Below are 21,839 nucleotides of genomic sequence, written 5' to 3'. Positions count from 1 at the left end.
CCCAAGTGGCAGTGACTTCAAAGTGATGTTTTAATAGTATTTTCTAAGTTTATTCTTAGCTTGTATATTTGTGAGTTTGGGTGCATGGAGATTTTCAGAGCTATTTCTTTTAAGCTGAGACCCACTTTTTTAAAAAAAATAATGTTTTATTTTTCTAGATTGAATTAAGCTCTGGTGATATTTGAGTTGTCTTTCAGGATACATAGTTGCTTCATGGAGTTACACAGGGACATTTAAGAATGTAATTTTAAAAGATCAATTGAAGTAACACAAATATATACAGTTTCTCTTAGAAATGTTTTCACTAATACCAATATATAGTGTAAAACTAGTACAGCTTTTGAGGACCTTTTGTAATTAATTTGTATAATTCTCAATTAGTATAGTATAAAATAGGGTAGAGGAGGAGCTGATAGTATAAATTTGCCTTATTTCTGAAAAAATCCGCAAGGCATTCATTTTTTCTTATATAGAAGGTTTAAGTTGAATACAGTAGGAAGCTTTTTGAAAGATTCACTAGGATCCTCCAATTGAGAGATTCCTAGTTTGGGAGAGGTCTGTGACTTTCACTTAACTTCTATACTTGAAATCTAGCATTTCCTTCATCTATAAATGGAAGTAATAAACTTCAGTAGCATTAATAGTACCTCTGACTCTGTCACTGATATTTTCATATCCTATTACCATTGTGGCAGAAATCCTGAAATACTGTTTATGCTAATCACTACTGTAAAATTATAGTAGTTATCAGATGACCACAGAATCTTGTTACTGATGTGTGAGAAAAAACACATACTTAACAATACTTTTATTCCACTTTTAATAACTATTTCAACATAATTGGTTTCCTATGAAATCATTTCTGTTTTACACATTTAAAAATCTTTTGTCCATGGCATGCAAAAAAACAAAAAGTGCTCTACCCTCCTTTGCTACATCCTAAGCATTCTTTATAAGCATAATTTCCTTTGTAATCCTGCATTTCTGTGTGTAGTTTTCATAATGCAGAGAATGCAGATTTTTTAATAGCTTTTTTTGGCTCACATGAAATTGGAATAAGTGTAAAAGACATATCCAAATTTCCACCTTGAAAAACTGTTAAATAGTAAGTAGCCGTTGTTCTCACATTTACCTTTTCATGCATACTTTTGTAAAATTATTTGTTTTTTAACGGAGCATAGTCAACAATATTGGGATACAGAGGCATGGAGAAAATTATTTCTGTGGTTTTGCATGCCACAATTTGGGTAATGTTAACTCTCCATAAAAAATACAGGAGAAAACAGAGGTCAACAACCTGGTGAGAATTTTGTTCCCGTGGTCTCAGAGAAATCTTCCTAAGAGATTTTAATTGATATATAACAACAGTGTGGCTTCAGGCCCTCTTCCCAGCACAGGACCCTGGTAGTTTGTACTGGCTTCCCTACTTCTTGTACACTTGACCAAAGCGAAAATGTCAAGTGGTGGATGCTGGCTCGGGAGGTAGAGGAGGCAATTAGAAGAAAATATGGAATAATTAGAAAACAGTTTGCTCAGGTAAGTTAATGATATTCCTTCCTTTGACAGGGAAAACATTCATACAAATAAATAGTTGTCTCCTCAAAGATTGAAAAATCCAGGAATTGGGGGGGGAAATGTGAAGATAATTGAAAGTAAAGAGCAAAATGGATTAATATACTAGTTTCCCAAAGACATATTAAACCTGCCTAAATTTCTACTCTGAATTCTCTTGGGAAATCAAAGTGGAAGAACTGGACCTCTTGGGGAATAATATCCTCATAACATAACATAATTTAAAGTTGACACTAGACGCTGAAGTTTGTTTTTTTTTTTCCTAATAATTATGCTCAGTGAGGGATGCAGAAATTGCATTTTGGAATGACAGAAGAGCAGTTCTTTTAGAAAGAACTTTTCAATGTCTGTGGTAGCTCTCTCCCGGAAAACGTGTTCTGTGGAGTGACAGGAGAAGATGAAGTAAAACCAAAAGTCATCTCCGCCTTAGGCCATACAAATGAATTTCATAAAGTCAACAGGTATGTAAGGATTTGCCCTGTGCCCAGGCTTGGGTACGAGAGTGTGTAGAGCAGTCCCATTTTATTTCTTAATCTAGTGCTTTTGGTTATTCGGTCACTTATTTCTGACTAAAAGTATAATTTTTTACAAAGTATGAACATACTAGCTCTTGAACCCCAGTGGGCCCATTATATGTGTGTGTGTGTGTGTGTGTGTGTGTATGTAAATAAAATTAGGCCTCCCAAATATCATCTTCCTAACTGATACTCAGATCCCTTGCTAAACCTCCTAACTTGCTTAAGACCCTCACCTTCTGGCATACCTGCCTTTCAGAACCAAAATCTAGACTTTTTCAACTTCTCTCCATACCAGGGAGCTGAGCACTACTGAGGAAACCTAAACCTCCATAAAAATCACCATCATGACCCATGTGTGATCTTGGGTCTCAACCGGCTCTTCAGAATCCCTCAGCAGACCTTCGGCATGCCCCTCATTCATTCAACATCACCAAGCTTGCTCGTGGGCAGGCACACTGCTGGGGAATGGGACACCGCAGTGGACTATGCAGATAAGCAGACCTGCTCTCTCTGTTTTCCATAATGGCTGCTCTATTCTGTTGCCACTCTCTTTAAATGAAATTCTGGGAAGCTTTCCCTCACTCTCCAGGGGCAGGAGATGCTTTCTCTGCATAGATTTCTTGAAAGGATATCTGCATTTGCTGTCTCTACTTCCTCATTTTTCAATTACTCCTCTTCCCACTGTTCTTCAGTTTCCCTGTCACATCACTGAAATGTCTCTGGCTAAGCACTGTATTTGACACAATCTCCTTGAAATCTTTTTCTTTCTTGCTTCCATGTCCCCTCCAGTCCCTGGAGTTTCTACATCCTTAGTAAGTCCTCAGTTTTTCTCAAATGATGTCATTCTCCCTGGACAACTTTATAATTTCATTCGTTATAAGAGTTTCAGCCACGAGTGGCTTCCTACCCTGGAGCTGTCTCTTATACTCTAGGCCAGTGTCTCCACTCTTGTCCAAATGTCCACCTCTTGGACATTCCCTTTTGAGTATCTTCAGACTGCCATGTCTATTATTATTTTTTAAATAGGTTCCTTTAAGTAGTTTCCATGGCCAGTGTGGAGCCCATGGCCAATGTGGAGCCCAGTGTGCGACTTGAACTCACAACCCTGAGATAAAGATCAGAGCTGAGATCAAGAGTCAGACGCTTAACTGACTGAGCTATCCTGGCACCTCCCCAAAGTATTTTAAACCACACTATTTTTCTTTCTATGTTTCTTTCTTGGTAAATGGCCCCAGAAACTAGGGAGTCATACTTCACTATTTTCTAACCATCACTGCCTCATCTGTTGTCTTATCAACTCCTACGAATCCGAGGGCCCCCATTATATTCCTTAAAGTCACCTTACCTGACCCTCCTGACACCATATTATTATCATTGATGTTGCTCCTGCCTCCTCCTTTCCAAAATGGAAAATTGAGGGTTTTCTCTGCCCCCAAAATGTTGAGCCACTTGCATTTCTAAAACTATCTTGTTCTTCGTGTGCCTTTGAATAACCTCTGGACTACCTGGAGCCACCTTTACCTTCTCTTCACCCAACACATGCCCTGGGCTCACCTGCTTCTGGGGCTTAGCCAGCTTGGGGCCCCACACATATTCAGCATTCATTACCTTTCCACTGTACTTAGACTGTTGTGTGAAGCCAAGTAATGGCTCTGTTCAAGGCCAAGAAAAGACCCTGAGCTAGACTTTAACAGAAATCTTGTAACCGGAAAGAATCTGGAGATCATTTTCTTCTGCATTATATGCATATAGACACCGAGTGAAATGATTTGTTCAAGGTCATTTAGCCAATTAGTGACAGAGTCAAGACAAGTCAAGACTTAGAAAATAGAATGTCATTTCCTGGTTGCTAGAAGCCTCACCAAACCCAAACAGACAGACAAACACCACAGACACTTGTGGTATTCCTCCCAGTCGTTCTGGCATTTGCTGGCCTGAATGGGCAGCCTAGGTAATGAACTGTGACTCAGGGAAACCTCAGTGGGGTTGGGGTGGGGAGGGGTGAAGGGCAGAGCAGTGAGAGGCAGCACAATAAGAGTTTTTTTGGTTTTTTATCATCTTTTCTATGATTTAAAATAACGAGGCTACAGAATTTTTTTTGGATGAGAAAACCAGGTTTGTCAGTATTAGGGTCCTTGCAAACAACATGTTCTTGGATTTTCTTGGCTCTGAAATTGTTTGTACACTAAATTAAGGTGGAGGTATTTATACCTTATAATTTCAATGTCATGCTGTCCTGTTCATCTGAGGCTTAAAAAAAAAAAAAAACAAAAAAACCCAAATGGTATTAATAGATAACATGGGTGGAGAGGGAGGGATGTGGAAAGAGTAACAATGCCATCGTTGATTCACAAATTAATTCCATAAATAACAGGATTTACCTCCTGTGCACTGCTTTGAAATGTGCTTTGGTGTCTCATTTCACTAGGCTTTTACTCTTCATCCTGCCTGGGGTGTCTGTCAGACTGCTGTGTCTCTTTGGTTGGGGCCCGGCTCTTCTATCAGGAGGGGGGAGCACATCCTGAGCCTTCTCAAGGCAAGGCTATTCTTGCCTGTAGGAGGCCCCTCCCCCTGCCAGAGCTGCAGTCCTGCCTCCATCTGAGCTTGCAGGAACAGGAATTGCCAGGGCCTCTCAACCCTTTGGATCACAGAGGTGCAGAGGCCTGGTCCCAGCCCTGTGAACACTGTCAGCTTCTCTTTGTGTGTGTGTCTGTCTGTCCGTCTGTTCCCACAAGATCTATGTCATGAGTAACCCTGCCCATTCTGGGGGGGTTCAGTAATAGACTAATAATGGGTGACTAAGCATCTCCAGATGGCAGTGTCAGATTCTGAACTCACCTCCGCCCATGGACACCCCAAATCTACAGCTACATCTGGAACTATTTCTTCTGAAAAGGACCTGCAAGCTAGCTGTGCATCCTTCCCATCTGGCAAGGAAAAAAACCCACATCCAAAGCAAGCAGAAGAGGCTGAGGCTATCCTGCAGTAAAGCTCACTCCAGCGCAGTGATGCACACTTAGGAGGGAACTCAAAACCTGGAGCTTCCCCCACATTCAGCACCCTAACCTTTAAGACTGCATCTGATGGATGAGCCCCCAAACATCTAGCTTTTAAATCAGCGGTGCTTGCGTCCCTAAGACCCAAAAGAAGACTATGCTGAGCTGAGGAAAGGCTATTAATGGGCTTGTGCTCTTGGACCCACAGGCCCCATGGCCCAGTATAGAGGCAGCTGATTGATAGGTTAGATCTAAACCTTAAGATAGGCAAATACTCTCTAACATAAACAAGTGTCAGTAAGGGCGCAGGCATCTAATGTAACACACCTCTAAGGGTCATCGAGGGTAAGCTGGCAGGTACTACCTTAGGGAGGTTGCTTTCCCTCTGCCTCCCTCCAACTAAACTACTGTAATCTTCTCCAGAAACCTCACAGTGGGGTCACTATCTTTGTCATCTAGACTGCCTATGAACTTATACCTGTGTCTGATGCCCAAGGACACCACTGGATTGTCTAGCTCTGTTGGACAGCAGGGACTGTGTTCCTGGGTCCCACAGACTAACACAGGAGAGACCGTTCTTGGCCAGCTGCCACTCTTAGGGCACTGTATAGATAGCAGACTGAAACATAGTCCTAGTGTTTCTGCAAGAGGGGCTATATGCTTAACATGAGCTTAGACTTTGGGCAGGCTTCAGGTGGGGCATATATCTAGGGGCCTGCTGATATGGACTCCACAGGCCTGTGCATGCTTTCTTCGAGCTCCCCTTCTGCCTTGTTCCAGATTACCAGTATCCTTCCAAAAGGAACTTGCATACCCACCTGCTATCCTGATTTTTTAACTTCCACCCAGTGGACACCTCTAGATTGCCTAGCTGTGGAAGGCAGTGGGAGTCATAGTTGTAGTCCTACAGGATTATATATGTTTGCATACTTTAAAAGCTGCTGTTGTGTGTGTTGGGGGGGGGGGCGAGTCTGTCTTTGAAACAGTTTTGAGTCTAGGTGCTGACTGAGATCCTTTCTTTTGGAACATGGATAACTTTCAGCATACGGTCAACCACTGGGAGCCACTGAAAATAAAGTAGGCTATTGTACAATACTAAGGTTTGAGAGACAACCAAGAGCTAGGATAGGGTTGAACAATAAGATTTATCTGCTACATAAAGCCACTTTACTTCTTCATACTGGGCAAGGTCGCTGTTTGATCTAATGCATAGAAGCCAACATAGAGTGTCAAGAAAAATGAATAAAGAGTATGTTTTAAAAGAAAGAACAAGACAAAACCTAAGAAAAAGTTCTTAAGCAGTTTACCTGACAGTTCAAAATAATAGTAATAGTTTTAAAGATGTTCACCAAACTTGGGAGAAGAAAGAAATATACAAAATTACCAAATGGAAGTCACAGAGCTGAAGAATACAAAACCAAACTGAAAAATATGCTTAGAAGGATTCAGCAGCAGACTATATCTGAAGCAGAACAAAAAAATCAGTGAACTCAAAAACAGGGCAGTAGAACTCACCTCATCAGAGCAATAGAAAGGAAAAAAGTGGGTAAGATAGCTTAAGGGAGTTAGGTGACATCAAGTGGGCCCATATTCACACTGAAGGGATCACAGAAGGAGAAGAGAGAAAGGGGCAAAAAAGTTATTTGAAGAAGTGATGGCTGAGAATTTTCCTAACCCCGTGAAGAAAACAGACATCCAGATATAGGATGCTGAGAAATTTCCAAATATAACGAACCCAAGGAGACTCACACCAAGACACATTATAATTAATATGTCAAAAGTTAAAGAGGAGAGAATCTTAAAAGCAGGAAGAGAAAAACAACATACATACAAGGGAACCCCTACATACTATACTTGGATTTTTCAGCAGAACCTGTGCAGGACAGAAGGGAATGGCATGATATATTTCAAGTGCTGAAAGAAGAAAAACTCACAACCAAGAACACTCTCCAGCAAAGTTGTCATTCTCAATTTTAGGAGAGAGCATTTTCCAGACAGACAAAAGCTAAGCCTGCCTTACAGTAAACGTTAAAGGGACTTCATTAAGCTGAGGTAAAAGGGCACAAATGAGCAACAGAAACACATATGAAAGTACAGATCTCAGTGGTAAAGGTAAATATATAGTAAAATTCAGAATAATGTAAACATGGCAGATTAATCACTTATAAAGATAGTATGAGGGTTAGAAAAATAGTAAAACTACAATAAGTAGTTAAGATAAACATAAAATGTAACATCAAGGAAGAGGGGAAAGTAAAAATATAGAGCTTTAGAATGCATTTAAACAAGTTATAAACTTAAAATAGACTGTTAGAAATGTTATTATATATAAGCCTCTTCCTAACCACAAAGCAAAAACCTATGGCAGATACACACACAAAATATGGAAAAGAGATTAATCTTAGCATACCACTGTACAAAATCTTAAGTTACAAAGGAAGAGAGCAAATGAAAGGAAGAAACAGAAAGCTACAAAACAGCCAAAAAAAAAAAATTTTTTTTTACAAATGGCAGTCAGTATATGCCTATCAGTAATTAACTTTAAATGTAAATGGACTAAATTCTTCTATTAAAAAGGTTGAATGAAAACACAGGATTCATCTATGTGCTCCCTACAATAGACCCATTTCAGATGTAAAGTCACACAGACTGAAAGAGAAGGGATGGTAAACAATCTTCCATGCAAATTGAAACCAAAAGAAAGCTGGAGTAAGTGTATTTAGATCAAGCAAAATAGTCTTTAAAATAAGGACTGTAAAAAGAGACAAGAGAAGCACATACTGATAAAGGGGGCAATACAACAAAAGGATATAACTTTTTTTTTTAATTTTTTAAATTTATTTTCAGCGTAACAATATTCATTGTTTTTGCACCACACCCGGTGCTCCATGCAATCCGTGCCCTCTCCAATACCCACCACCTGGTTCCCCCAGCCTCCCACACCCTACCCCTTCAAAACCCTCAGATTGTTTTTCAGAGTCCATAGTCTCTCATGGTTCACCTCCCCTTCCAATTTCCCTCAACTCCCTTCTCCTCTCTAACATTTTAAATAATTTAAGTGCCCACATGGGAACACCTGAATATGTAAAGCAAATATTTACAGACCCAAAAGAAGAAATAGCAATATGCTAATAGTACAGGACTTTAATACCCCCCCTTTCATCAATAGATAGATCACCCAGACAGAAAATCAATAAGGACACATTGTCCTTAAGCAGATCATTAGACCAGATGGATTTAATATACACAGAACATTACACCCAAAAGTAACATGGAATATTCTCCAGGATAAAGCATGTTGGGCCACAAAATAAGCCTAAATCAATTCAAAAAGATTGAAGTCAATATTCAGCATCTTTTCTAACTGTAGTTGTCTTTAATTAGAATTCAATTACAGGGGGTGCCTGAGTGGTTCAGTGGGTTAAAGCCTCTGCCTTCAGGTCAGGTCATGATCCCAGGGTCCTGGGATCGAGCCCCGCATCAGGCTCTCTGCTCCGCAGGGTTCCTGCTTCCTCCTCTCTCTCTCTGCCTCTCTGCCTACTTGTGATCTCTGTCAAATAAATAAATAAAATCTTAAAAAAAAAAGCAATTACAAGAAAAATGGAAAGTTTACAAATAATGTGGAAATTAAACAGTCTACTGAACAACCACTGGGTCAAAGGAGAAATAAAAATATGCCCTGAAAATATGAAAACAGAAGTACAACATAACAAAAATAATGGATACAGCAAAAGCAGTTCTACCAGGGAAGTCCATAATGATAAATACCTATCTCAAGAAACAAGAAAAAATCTAAAACAACCTAACTCTATACCTCAAGGCATTAGAAAAACAAATGAAGACCAAAGTTGGTAGAGTGGAAGTAAATGAAGTAGAGGCTTAGAAGACAATAGAAATGATGAATAAAACCAAGAGCTGTTTCTTTGAAAAGATAAGCAAAATTGGTGAACCTTTAAATTCACAAAAAAAGCAGACTCAAAAATCATAAAGAGGAGACATTACAACTGATTTCACAGAAATACAAAAGATTTAAGACACTACTATGAACAATTACATTCCAACCAATTTTACAACCAAGAAGAAATAAATTCTCAGAAACATAACCAAGAAACACTACCAAGAGTGAATCATAATAAAATAGAAAATATAAAGAGACTGGTTACTAGTAAGGAGTTTGAATCAGTAAGAAAAAAATCTCCCAAAAAACCAAAGTCAGGACCAGATGGCTTCACTGGTGAATTGTAAAACCCATCCTTCTCAAATTCTTCCAAAAATTATAGAAGAGGAGGAAACACTTTCAAACTCATTTTATAAGACCAGCATTACCCTGATACAAAAACAACACAAGGATGCTACAAGAAAGAAAATTACAAGGCAGTATCCCTCATGAACGTACATGCAAATTGCCTCAACAAAATATTAGCAAACCAAATTCAACATTCATTTAAAAGACCATACATTGTGATCAACTAAGATTTATTCCAGGGATGCAAGGATGGTTCAATTTCTGCAAATCGATGTATATACCATTTTAATAAAATATAAAAATTATATGATCATCAATAGATGCAGAAAAATTATGACAAAATTCAACATAAATTTATGATTAAAAATCTGAACACTTGTGTATGGAGGGAATATATCTCAATGTAACAAAAGCTGTATATGACCAGCCCACAGCTTAACATCATACTCAATGGTGAAAAGCTTGAAAGCTTTTCCTCTAAGATCAGGAGTAAGACAAGGATGTCCACTCTCACCATTGTTATTCAATATAGTATTAGAAATTCTGACCCGAGCAATTAGTCAGGAGAAAGAAACAGAAGACATACATATTGGAAAGGAAGAAATAAAACTATCAGTATTTGCAGATGACATAATATGTATAGAAAACCCTAAAGATTCTTACAAAAACTGTTAGACCCAATTCTGTGAAGGTGCAGGATCCAAAAATCAGTATGAAAAATGTGTAGCATTTATATATATGTATATAATCAAAAAGAGAAATTAAGAAAGTAATCCTATTTACATTTGCATCAAGGAATAAAATACCCAGGAATATATTTAACCAAGGAAGTAAAAGAATTGTACCCTGAGTACAAACAGAAATTCGTGCAAGAAACTGAAGACAACATAAATATGAAAATATTCTGTGCTCATAGACTGGAAGAATATTGTTAAAATGTCCATACTACCTAAAGCAGTTGACAGGTTCAATGAAATCCCTAGCAAAATGGCAAGGGCATTAATAGAAATAATAGAACGATCCTAAAGTTTGGAATTACAGAAGACCCTGAATAGGTCTTTCTTGAGAAAGAACGACAAAGCTAGAAGCATCACACTGTCTGATTTCATCTATATTACAAAGCTGTAATAGTCAAAGCATGATGGTATTGGCATAAAAACAAACACATGGATCAATGGAACAGAATATAGAGCCCAGAAATAAACCCATGCATGCATAGTGAGCCAAGAATATGCAATGAGTAAAAGTCTCTTCAGTAAATGATACCAGGAAACCTCGACAACCACATGCAAAAGAATGCAAATGGACCACCATTGTATACCATACACAAAAGTTAACTCAAAATAGAATAAAGACTGTAAGACCTGAACCATAAAATTCAGAAGAAAATATAGGCAGTAAGCTACTCCTTGATTTCTACTCTGGTGGCAATTATTTTAGATTTGCTACCAAAAGCAAACCTAGAATAAACAAGTAGGACTACATCAAACTAAAAGTCTTCTGCACAGCAAAGGAATCCATCAATAAAACAAAACCACAAGCTATCAAATGGGAGAAAATATTTGTAAATATTGAATGAGGGGTTAGTATCCAAAATATAGAGAGAAGTCCTACAACTCAACAGCAAAAAACCCCAAAGAATCTGATTTAAAATGGGCAAAAGATTTCAATAGATATTTTTCCAAAGATGATATACAGATGGCCAACATGTCCCATGAAAAGGTGCTTAACATCACTAATCATCAGGGAAATTCAAGTCAACAACACAATGAAATACCACCTCACACTTGTCAGATTGGCCAGTATCAACAAGACAGAAATACCAAGTGTTGAGGTTGTGGAGAAGAGAGACTCCTTGTGCACTGTTGGTGGGAATGTAAATTGGTTTAGCTACTATTGAAAACAGTATGGAAGTTGTTCAAAAATTAAAAATGGAACTGTCAGGGTACCTGGGTGGTTCAGTCATATTCTTTGCCTTCAGCTTAGGTCACGATCCTGGTGTCCTGGGATCAAGCCCCGGCATCAGATTGGACTCCCTGCTCAGTGGGGAGTCTACTACTCCCTCTCCTCCCTCATAAATAAATCTAAAAAAAAAAATTTTTTTTTAAATAAATAAGGAAGTACCATATGACTCAGTAATTCTAATGCCAGGTATTTATCCAGAAGAAATGAAAAGTTCAAAAAGGCAAATCCACCCTCATGATCACTGGAGATTTATAATAACCAAGATATGGAAATAATGTTTCTTAATGGATGATTGGATAAAGAGGATATGATCAATACATATAATTTTGTGTGTGTGTGTGTGTGTGTGTGTGTGTGTGTATACACACAAATGAACATTATCCAACCATAAAAAAGGGGGAAATCTGGCCTTTGCAACAACATGGATGGACCTTGAGGGCATTATGCTAAGTGTGTGAGTTAGATAAAGACAAATACCATAGGATCGCACTTATATGTGACATCTAAAAACAGAAAAAAATGAGTTCACAGGTATAAAGAACAGATTCGATTGGTGGTGGCCTGAGGCAGCAGGTGCGGGTGGGTAAAATGGATGAAGGAACGACAAACTTCCACTTACAAAATAAAGAAGTCATGGGGACGTAACATACAGCATGGTGACTATAGTTAACATATTACTTCTATGAAAGTTGCCAAGAGAGTAGATCTTAGAAGTTCTCCTGAGAAAACTATGGTGACAGACAGTAACTAGACATATTGTGGTGATGATTTCACAGAGCAATTACAATAAATCATGTTGTAAACCTGAATCTAATACGTTACATGTTAATTATACCTCAATAAGTACATTAATATTAAATAAATTTGTTTTATTAAATAAAAACTTCTGCACCTTCCCACCCCACTGGGCACTATTTTGCCAAAAAAAAAAAAAAATCTTAATTTACTTTTCACAGTATTTAGACAAGCACAGGTAAGAAGAGAAACTGAAATGTGAATTGTGAAAGAGACACAGGAAAAATGGGAAGAACGTTAAGGTTTGAGGAGAGATTTCTGAGATCATTTCTGAACAGTCTTAAGAACGTAAATCCTACCTCGCACCAGACAGAATGGATAAAATTAACAAGTCAGGAAACAACAGATGTTGGCGAGGATGCAGAGAAAGAGGAAACATCCTACACTGTTGGTGGGAATGCAAGCTGGTGTAGCCACTCTGGAAAACAGAAAGGAGGGTCCTCAAAAAGTTGCAAATACAGCTACCCTATGACCCAGCAATCACAGTACTGGGTATTTACCCTAAAGATACAAACATAGTGATCCGAAGGGGCAAGTGCACCTGAATGTTTATAGCAGCAATGTCCACAATAGCCAAACTATGGAAAAAACCTAGATGTCCATCAACAGATGAATGGATAAAGAAGGGGTGTGTGTGTGTGTGTGTGTGTGTGTGTGTGTGTGTGTGTGTGTGTGTAATGGAATACTATGCGGCCATCAAAAGAAATGAAATCTTGCCATTTGCAATGACATGGATGGAACTAGAGGGTATTATGCTGAGCGAAGTAAGTCAACCAGAGAAAGACAATTATTGTATGATCTCTCTGATATGAGGAATTTGAGAGGCAAAGTGAGGGGTTTGGGGGGTAGGGAAGGAAAAAATGAAACAAGATGGGATTGGGAGGGAGACAAACCATAAGAGACTCTTAATCTCACAAAACAAACAGGGTTGCTGGGAGGTGTTGGGGGGGTGGGGACAGGGTGGTTGGGTTATGGACATTGGGGAGGGTATGTGCTATGGTGAGTGCTATGAAATGTGTGAGCCTGACGATTCACAGACCTGTACCCCTGGGGCAAATAATACACTATATGTTAATAAAAATAACTTTAAAAAAATAGAAAATTCCCAAATACACAAACTATCTTTACACCTCAAAGAACCAGAGAATCAACAAATTAAGCCAAACCCATGGATGGGAGGGGAAGTAATTACAATTAGAACAGAAATCAATGAATTAGAAATCAGAAATATAGTAGAACACATCAACAAAATTAGAAGCTGGTTCTTTAAAAGAATTAATTAAGATTGATAAACCACTGGCCAAACTAATCCAAAAGAAAAGAGAATGGACCCAAATTAATAAAACTATGAATGAAAGGGGAGAGATCATGACTAACACCAAGGAAATAGAAACAATCGCTATAAATTATTATCAACAACTATATGTCAATAAATTTAGCAACCTGTTAGAAATGGATGAATTCTTGGAACCTATAAACTACCAAGACTGAAACACAAAGAAATTGACAGCCTGAGTAGACCAAAAACCAGTAATGAGATTGAAGCAGTGATCAGAAACCTCCCCAAAAACAAGAGTCCAGGACCTGATGGATTCCCTGGGGAATTCTACCAAACATTCAAAGAAGAACTAATACTTTTTCTACTGAAGCTCTTTCAGAAAATAGAAACAGAAGGAGAACTTCCAAACTCATTCTATGAAGCCAGCATTACCTTGATCCCCAAACCAGGCAAAGACTCCGTCACAAAGGAGAATTTCTGACCAATATCCTTGATGAACACGGACACAAAAATTCTCACCAAAATACTAGCCAGTAGGATCCAACAGTACATTAAAAAGATAATTCACCACGACCAAGTGGGATTTATTCCTGGGCTGCAAGGTTGGTTCAACGTCCGCAAATCAACCAATGTGATCCAATACATTAATAAAAGAAAGAACAAGTTTAAAAAAAAAAAAAAAAAAGTAAATCTTAGTTTTAATAAAAAAAATATTTTTTTTCCTGGCCATAGATGGCATTGTGACCAATTTCAGCAGACCGTTAGACATACTCTTTCTAGGAAGATTCTTCTAAGATCTAAAGTGGATCTTGTTATCCAGAAGTTACATTCAACTTTATTAATTAAACTTTTTGGATTAGGGGTTTTCCAACTGGCCAACTGAATAAAGTCAACACTGACTAGGTTCATGTAAAGTATAGTGTTTCTCTGTTTAAGCCTTCCAGCTTCCAGAGAAAAGTAAATGGACGTAATTTAAATATGGAAAAAGATGATTATTTTAAGTCTTCCGCTGCGGCCAAACATAAAATTTCCTAATTTTTCCTGGGCAGATTTCTGCCTGCTTCACTCTTCTACAGATTCTCTTTCTTGCCTTTTTGGGTCTCTCTTTTCAAAATGTTTCAACTATAAACTGAGCCTTTTATAACCCTCCTTCAGTTAAAATGGAATGGCCTGATTTTAGTGTGGTGATCAGAGTAATGAAATATTGGTAGGTAAAGAGGGGTGGGCTCCCTAGAAGAAATCTTGTATTATTTCTGTCACTATGACAGTAACAATATTTAGTAAGTATTTTATGAGAAATCCCTTCTTGAGCACTTATAGGCACGGTCATCCTCATCGTAACCCTTTGAGGACAGTGCTTTTATTACCAGCTAGCCAGCTTGTTGTCTGGTTAAAGTAATGTAAATGTTATTTGCACCATCTGTATTTTTTTTTTTAAGCTTTTCTTTACCTCTTCTCTGCTCAGGTACTAACTGTACATGTAAAATGTTTTAAATAAACACCTCTACTAACTGAGCGTTTACTCCTCTTCATGTTTCTTTGTACAGCTTCCGAGGGGGGCAGAGGGGCATGGGGGCAGGGGGTGTTCTGTTATAAAAGGCTGTGTTCCGGGGCGCCTGGGTGGCTCAGTGGGTTAAGCCTCTGCCTTTGGCTCAGACATGATCCCAGGGTGATGGGATCGAGCCCTGCATTGGGCTCTCTGCTCAGAGGGGAGCCTGCTTCCTCCTCTCTCTCTGCCTGCCTCTCTGCCTACTTGTGATCTCTCTCTCTGTCCAATAAATAAATAAAATCTTTAAATAAAATAAAAGGCTGTGTTCCTAGACTTAGTAGATGCGACTCTTCAGAAAGGACTCCGTGACTCAGTGCTACAGTTAAGTCTTGACTAACAATTACTGGATCAAATCCTTCAGAGTTTGGAATATTTAATGAATCGGACACGGAACAGGCAGCAAGATAAATGAGTAAGAGAAGAAAAAAAAATCTGTGCTATTCACTTAAGTGTAATTTAAAATGCAAATGCACTTCCCATAGGTGCAAGATGGAATCCAGAATTTGGACATGCGGGAGGAAAATCAAGGAGTCCCTTTGTGGGAGGTGGGAGAACGGTTTTATATTTTTTTTCCAAGGTTGTTCTGAGTTTGCTGAGAGGAAAGATAATAGTAAAGATAATTGTTCAGTTTTCCTAAGTGTGGTCTTCTCTGTACTGCAGTGGAAAATACAGCTCTTTTCTTTTACCTCCTGACCTAACTCACTTTCTTCCCTACTAGGAAAATGTTGACTGTGTTCTGGCTGAGAAGCATGGCCTCACGGGGACAGCAGTGTGCCAGAGAGTTCTGGGTAGGAGGGACACTTTGGGCCAATTTATGCAGGCGGCAGGTCATCCTAGGGCTGTAGGCCAGATGCTGCGTGTCCTCTGGCTTGGAGACACAGGCCTCCTTGGAGCTGAGCTACCGTGCTGTATTAGTAAATAGTTCCTGCCCCCGAATACACTTGAGCAGAACTCCCTGGAGATGTCTGTGTCTCATCCCTCACAGCTGGCTTTTCACAGAGGCCACATACTTAGCTCTCCTGGCTGTGATTCAGGATTACTAAACCCCACTTCTAGCCTGCTTTCTGATTTTGCGTTGAGAAACAACGGTCGCAGTGAAGCTGCGTCTGGGCACAAGAAGGCCTCCACCCAATTAGGCATCCCCTGTACAATGAGCCCCTTTGTACCCCCACCGGGCAGATGTGAGCCTTAGCAGCTTAAAGACATGGCGACACCTGTGGGTTCTCTGTAGCTTTGGTCATAAAGTCAGGTTTGATCTCTGTGCAATTTCCTAAATTACTAATTATGCATAATTGACTGCTTATATTTTTGTCTGCAGTTGCTTTTTGGCACACTGTCAGTCTGTTACAAATGGTAACCTCTTTTTCTCCGTATACAGTTTGCTTGTTGGGGACCTGATTAAGAAAGTCGTTTCAAGCGTCTAAGTCATAGGAAATGCTATTAGAGATGAGATAAAACACATACAAATCTGCGTGCACTCAGAAATGGTTTGTGGGTTATTCTCAGAATTCATTGCTCTGTGCTTCCCAGTACTCTGCTGTTTGGGGTCTCTGTTCCAAGAAATTCAGAGCACCTGTCCTACCACATCTTAAAAAAAAGAAAACCAAAGAAATTTAAGAGGCTCCCTTAGAACAGAGCAGAGTTTAGGGTGCACATGGTTTTCTGATGGCTCTTAAGTCAGTAGTCTGTTCACTGTAACTGCTTCCCTCGTATTTTCTTAGCACCTTGGGTCACATAGGATTGGGCCAATCAATCTGACATAAGCACTTTGGGTCACATAGGATCGAGTCAATCAATTTGGGATTTCTTTATTAAACTAATCTGTTCTTCTAAAAATGAGCCTCCAGTCTCATCTTAAACAAAACCAAGGCCCTTGGACCAGTCACAGAGGCTTCTACCAGTCATCTAAGGATGCTGGTTATCTAGGTTTCCGGTGTTACCTTCATGGCATGGGACAGCTCGATGCTTTCCAGATAGATGACCTTTCACAGGACTCAAAAGATTTTGTTTGGGTTTGTTGTCTGCAGTCATTCGTAACGGTTTTGGTTTCTTTTAATCAAATATTGTGCTGAAGCTTTCTTTTTACGGGTTCTTGTGGCTGCTGGCTGCTGGTGTGTTCCTTTGTTTCCCTCAGTTTACAGTAGCTGTCAGTCTTGCGCTGAGCTCCCCTCTCAGTAGTACACCGAATTGTGCAATTCTTGCTTGGCCCAGTCTGAGACAGGCATCTTTCCCAGAACCTAGTTGGCTTCTCAGAGGTTAAATACTTTTGGCAAAAACTGCAAATATGACTGAATAAAACCAGAAAAATGAAAAACCTCAAGAACAGGGGGGAAAATAATTATTTCTGACTGTGAACTACATCAATGCAGAGGACTCCTCTTCTTTTGTCTTCTTAGTTGGCTAATACTTCTAATCCTCTCTTTGCTTCAAATAAAACCAGCGTGGTAATGCTGTTTGTGATTGTTGATTCCCCTGAAGGGGGTGGGGTGACCTCGGCAGAAACTGTCAGCTCTTTGGCCTTACGTTAACCTCTTCCTTACCTCAGGTCACCACGTGATCCAACTGCCCTTTCTAGAGCACAACTAAAAAGAAAAACTGATCAGTGAGCATTTAGGGATCTTCTTGTTGTCGTCGTACCTAGGTAGTTCTTTACTTCTAAAGGACAGATAATGACTGTGTCTGTGGTCCCCGTCTGTACAGATGCACCTTGGTTAGTATCACTCTTCTCTCTGAACTGTGTTTTGGTTTGTGGCTTTTTTTAGGTGTCCTTGAATTGATTGGTTTTTCGGAGTAGCCCAGAGTGGTTTCCAAGTAAATGATGTAGAACCGGTGTTTTAAGATAATGTCTTTTTTGTGTCTGTGTAAGTTTTAGTATTTATATAAAGAACTTCTTCTTTTGAGACCTGTGTCATGACTGTGTTTGACCAGAATTCCTATGTCATCCATTCACTGCTTTTGTGCAGGTAAGGATGGACCTGAACTTTTATCCTTTCAATTGACAGATTTGTTTCTTCTGAGACACGCTCTCCCTTGGCTGCCTACCGTCTCCTATCTCCACAGCGTGACCGGCTGCGTATCAGAGGTCTCCTACTCATCAACTTTGCTCTCGTTGAGGGTTATAGCCTTTACTACCAACTCTTCATTAAAAGTGAGATTCAGACTCATCTTTAGAAAGGAAAGGAACATGAATCAAGGCTAAAAACAGATCAAGACAAATCAGAAAGTTTTGGATTTATAACTGATCTTCCCCCAAGGAAGATGAACCGAGTGCTCCACCCCTGTGGTCAGCCCAGCATGCTGGGCTCGAGGCTGGCCCATTCTGGCGAGGCGCGTGGCTTCTCACTCTGACTCTGCAGCCGGCCTCTAGGACTCGGGGCGAATTTTCTAAAATTCCTCTAAGTCTATATTGGTAAAATGGGGATCATACCAGTACTGCTTCTTGAACATATTATTAGAATTAAGGGAATTCATATTTGGAAAGAGCCTTACACAGAGTTTAGTACAAAGTAAGTATCTAAAATAGTTTTTAAAAAAATGAAATGGTGTGGGTGCCTGGCTGGCTCAGATGGTTGAGCATCTGCCTTCAGCTCAGGTCATGGTCCTGGAATCGAGTCCCCCCATCAGGCTCCCTGCTCAGTGGGGAGTCTGCTTTGCCCTCTACCCCTTGCCCCTGCTTGTGCGTGCTCTCTCTTAAAAATAAATCGTTTAAAAAAATAGTGATGAAAACATCTCTCTCCTAAAAAACGTATTTCTTAATTCTGAAAACAGCAAATAAATAATTTTCCTTCATTAACACTAGGCTTTCCATTCTATGAAAAACAACCAGTCATACCTATTTGTTATAGAAACCACATTTTGGGGAAAAAAATCACATTTTGTTATAGAAGAGAGTCTAGAAAGGAGTGTTTGATCTCTTGGCAGCGAAGAACTTTTTCATTTTGTTTACTAAAAATAGTTTAATAGACTTTAATTTGTGAATCTTGTTGGCTTAAAGTAGGAGTTTGGACAGATCCTACTCTGGGTGTAGGGCTTCTCATTTCTGTATGACAACTGTCATTGTCTAAAATCTGGAAGAGCTTTTAATTTCCGGTGAATGGATAGGTCCTGTGAGTGGCGATTAACTGTTTAGTTTGGAATGTCACTCCTGTCCCTTTTTATCCTGCAGGCTCTTGATTTCTTAACAATTACATTCAGTCTCTCCCCTCCTGATTATTGGTTTCTTCCTCTTTTTTTCTGTGTAGGCATGGCTGGGCTCCCTTCTTTTGAATCAGGCATTAAAACTTTTTATTTCATTCTGCTACCGAATCTTATTAATGCCTCCTCAGCCATGTAATCAATCCCATACCTTTAGCTAACTGTAAGATTTGATTCAGATTTATCTATTACTTTAAACTCTCAAGGTCTAAAAATTAACTCATCTGTCTCTTGTTATTTTATTTTTACCTTAAAAAAGCCACATACTGAGAGCAGATAGTCATTTTTGAGAAAGGACTGATATTTAAATTAAATATCTACAAATCAGTAAGAAAAAAAACATGTAACTTAATTAGAAAAATGAGGGGGAACTTGAATGGCCTGAACACCTGTTTCAAAGAAGAGGAAACACAAAAATATGTCTAGACTTACTAGTGAAGATATAAATGCAAAGTAAAACCACCATGAGATGCCCTTTCACACTCAGCTGGCATTAATGAAGGCAGGACAATCTCCAAGATTGATGAAGATATAGATATTGAGCATTCTTAAGCTTGGTTTGCGGGGAGTACATTTTGGAGGAAGCAGTGTTTTTGGAAACAAGTTTGCATATCCTGTGAGCCCAGAGCTCTGCCAGTGACCTAGCATGGGAGCTCTAAGACACTTGCACAAAACTATTCCAAACAGTAATGTCTGGAATAGCAAAAACATTGGATATGACAAATATATTCACAAATAGTATGGATAAATTAATTATGGTATATTTAATCAATTGGGATACTCTACACCTGGAAAACAAGTGAACTTAGCAACAGGATCCTGGAGGGGAAATACACAGTACTGAGCAAAAAATGCTACTCACAGGAATCCAGAAGGTACCTTTATCCTTTCTGAGAGCTACTAAGGGATGTTTCCACATTTACTGTTGTGAAAAGTATAGTGCAAAGTAAGGGAAAGATTTAGTCAAAATTCAAGACATTGATTATATTGTGGAAGAGGGAGCTTTACATAGGAAGGGACCAAAGGAGGCTTCAAAGATGTAAGCATGTCCTTCTCAGGCTGGGTGGAATGGCCATTCTTTCCCCCCTTGAAACTGATAGATCCAATACGGATAGTTCTGTATATGATGTATCCTGTGATTAACATATAAAGAATCTTATGTTCAACAAGATTCTTAGGGCTTTAAGAATACTCAGTTAAAGGTTCTTCAACATCAAGTGAGTTTTTGTAGATTCCCCTTTCAGCCTTGAAATAGCAGTGTTCCCAATGAAGTAGAAAGTTAAGGTCACAAGTGTTAGAACTAGTTAGTACTCATATCTCTGTGAAGGCATATTGAACAGAACTGGCTTTCTGAAAGGTAACTCTATTTTCTTCATAGGATAATAAATCTAGCTCTTTATAACAGTTATCTTACAAACCATGATAACAGTATAATCCTGGAAAAGCTCAGTAATCTACTGAATGTATCGTACTGAATATTTTTTCCTCCAGTTTGGGAGCAGGTGGGTGGTGCAGTCAAATGTCTATTTCTAAAGGACTGCGAGGTCACAGAAGTGTTTAGCCTGTGTGATGGAGAGCAATAGGATGTAGGGAAGATGGGTGAGAGGCACAGAGCAGTAGAACAAAGGACTAAAACCACTGTACAGTGTGTGAGAATAACAAAATCTCACCCACATGCACACATCTGTACCCACACCCCACCACCACCTTTTCGGTTGGTTGGTTGTTTTCTGAATGCAATATCGACTTCTAAAGATGGCTCTCCTAAAATTTAAGCTTCTTTGTGAGCTTCCAGCCCACGGGAAGGCTTATGAGACTGCATGTCATGGGGTTTTGGATTATTTTGATCAATTCTTATCATTCAGCCCATTGATGATTTCTCTATTTGTGTTCATTTTTTTTTTCCTCACTACATGGTCTCTTCCCAACTGACAATGAAGATTGCTGTGTCCACTGTATCCTGGCCTGCTTGTTCTGTGAATTCCTCACCCTCTGCAATATTGTCCTGGGCCAGGCTTCCTGTGGCATCTGCACCTCAGAAGCCTGCTGCTGTTGCTGTGGAGACGAGATGGGGGACGACTGTAACTGCCCTTGTGACATGGACTGTGGCATCATGGATGCCTGTTGTGAATCATCGGACTGCTTGGAAATCTGTATGGAATGCTGTGGAATTTGTTTTCCTTCATAGGTATTTATCTTCTGTTTGTGTTAAAACTGGAGGTTTTACAATTTCTCTTTGAAGGGGGCAGAAAATCACAAGATGAGAGTCTCATGAAGCAACCCAGTATTTGCACTGTTAACTCATTATTTTAAGTAATCTCTGAAAGCCTTTTCTCTCTAACCGAATCTACGTGTTTTAATATGTGAAATTTTAACTACTTCTAAACTAAATAAGTTACAATGACTGAGGGACATTTTGACCAAAAAAAAAAAAAAAAAACTAAATGTCTCCTTTTTATGCATGTTTCTGTTGCTTTTAACCATTCTTAAGAGCCTCTTGCTCTAAGTGTATTATTTCTCTGTATTTAAACCAGTTTATATTTTTGATGTTTATCTGTTTATGGTTCCAAGTAAGCATCCCTTCTTTTAAAGTGAACTTTGGGAGAAAAAGCCACACCATAGTTGGGCACCTAGTGTTCAGCTCTGTGCTGGGTTCTCCCTTTCTCCCCTCATTCATCAGACACTAAGCGCCTACTGTGTGTAATGGTCTGCTCAGATGCAAAGA

The 21,839-nt window shown here is 39.2% G+C and overlaps 1 protein-coding gene and 1 long non-coding RNA gene across 2 annotated transcripts in view; one reads left to right on the top strand and one right to left on the bottom strand.

Moving 5' to 3' along the window:
- Positions 1-20,012, bottom strand: part of LOC116875462 — a 32,109-nt gene extending 12,097 nt beyond the window's left edge. The window contains exon 1 of the long non-coding RNA XR_004384197.1: positions 19,977-20,012. This is a non-coding gene — a long non-coding RNA (uncharacterized LOC116875462). The remainder of the gene's footprint in view (positions 1-19,976) is intronic.
- MDFIC (MyoD family inhibitor domain containing) overlaps positions 1-21,554 on the top strand; it is an 87,186-nt gene extending 65,632 nt beyond the window's left edge. Inside the window, exon 5 of the mRNA XM_032871003.1 lies at positions 21,055-21,554. Within this exon, the coding sequence (XP_032726894.1) occupies positions 21,055-21,302 (248 nt within the window). The 3' untranslated portion in view covers positions 21,303-21,554. The remainder of the gene's footprint in view (positions 1-21,054) is intronic.
- The last annotated feature ends 285 nt before the right edge of the window (positions 21,555-21,839 follow it).

This window comes from Lontra canadensis, unplaced genomic scaffold (assembly GCF_010015895.1).
Source record: "Lontra canadensis isolate GAN:19392208 unplaced genomic scaffold, GSC_riverotter_1.0 scaffold2, whole genome shotgun sequence".
Classification (NCBI taxonomy): Eukaryota; Metazoa; Chordata; class Mammalia; order Carnivora; family Mustelidae; genus Lontra; species Lontra canadensis.
The sequence above is the reverse complement of the archived record's forward strand: the minus strand, read 5'-3'. Positions and strand labels throughout refer to the sequence as shown.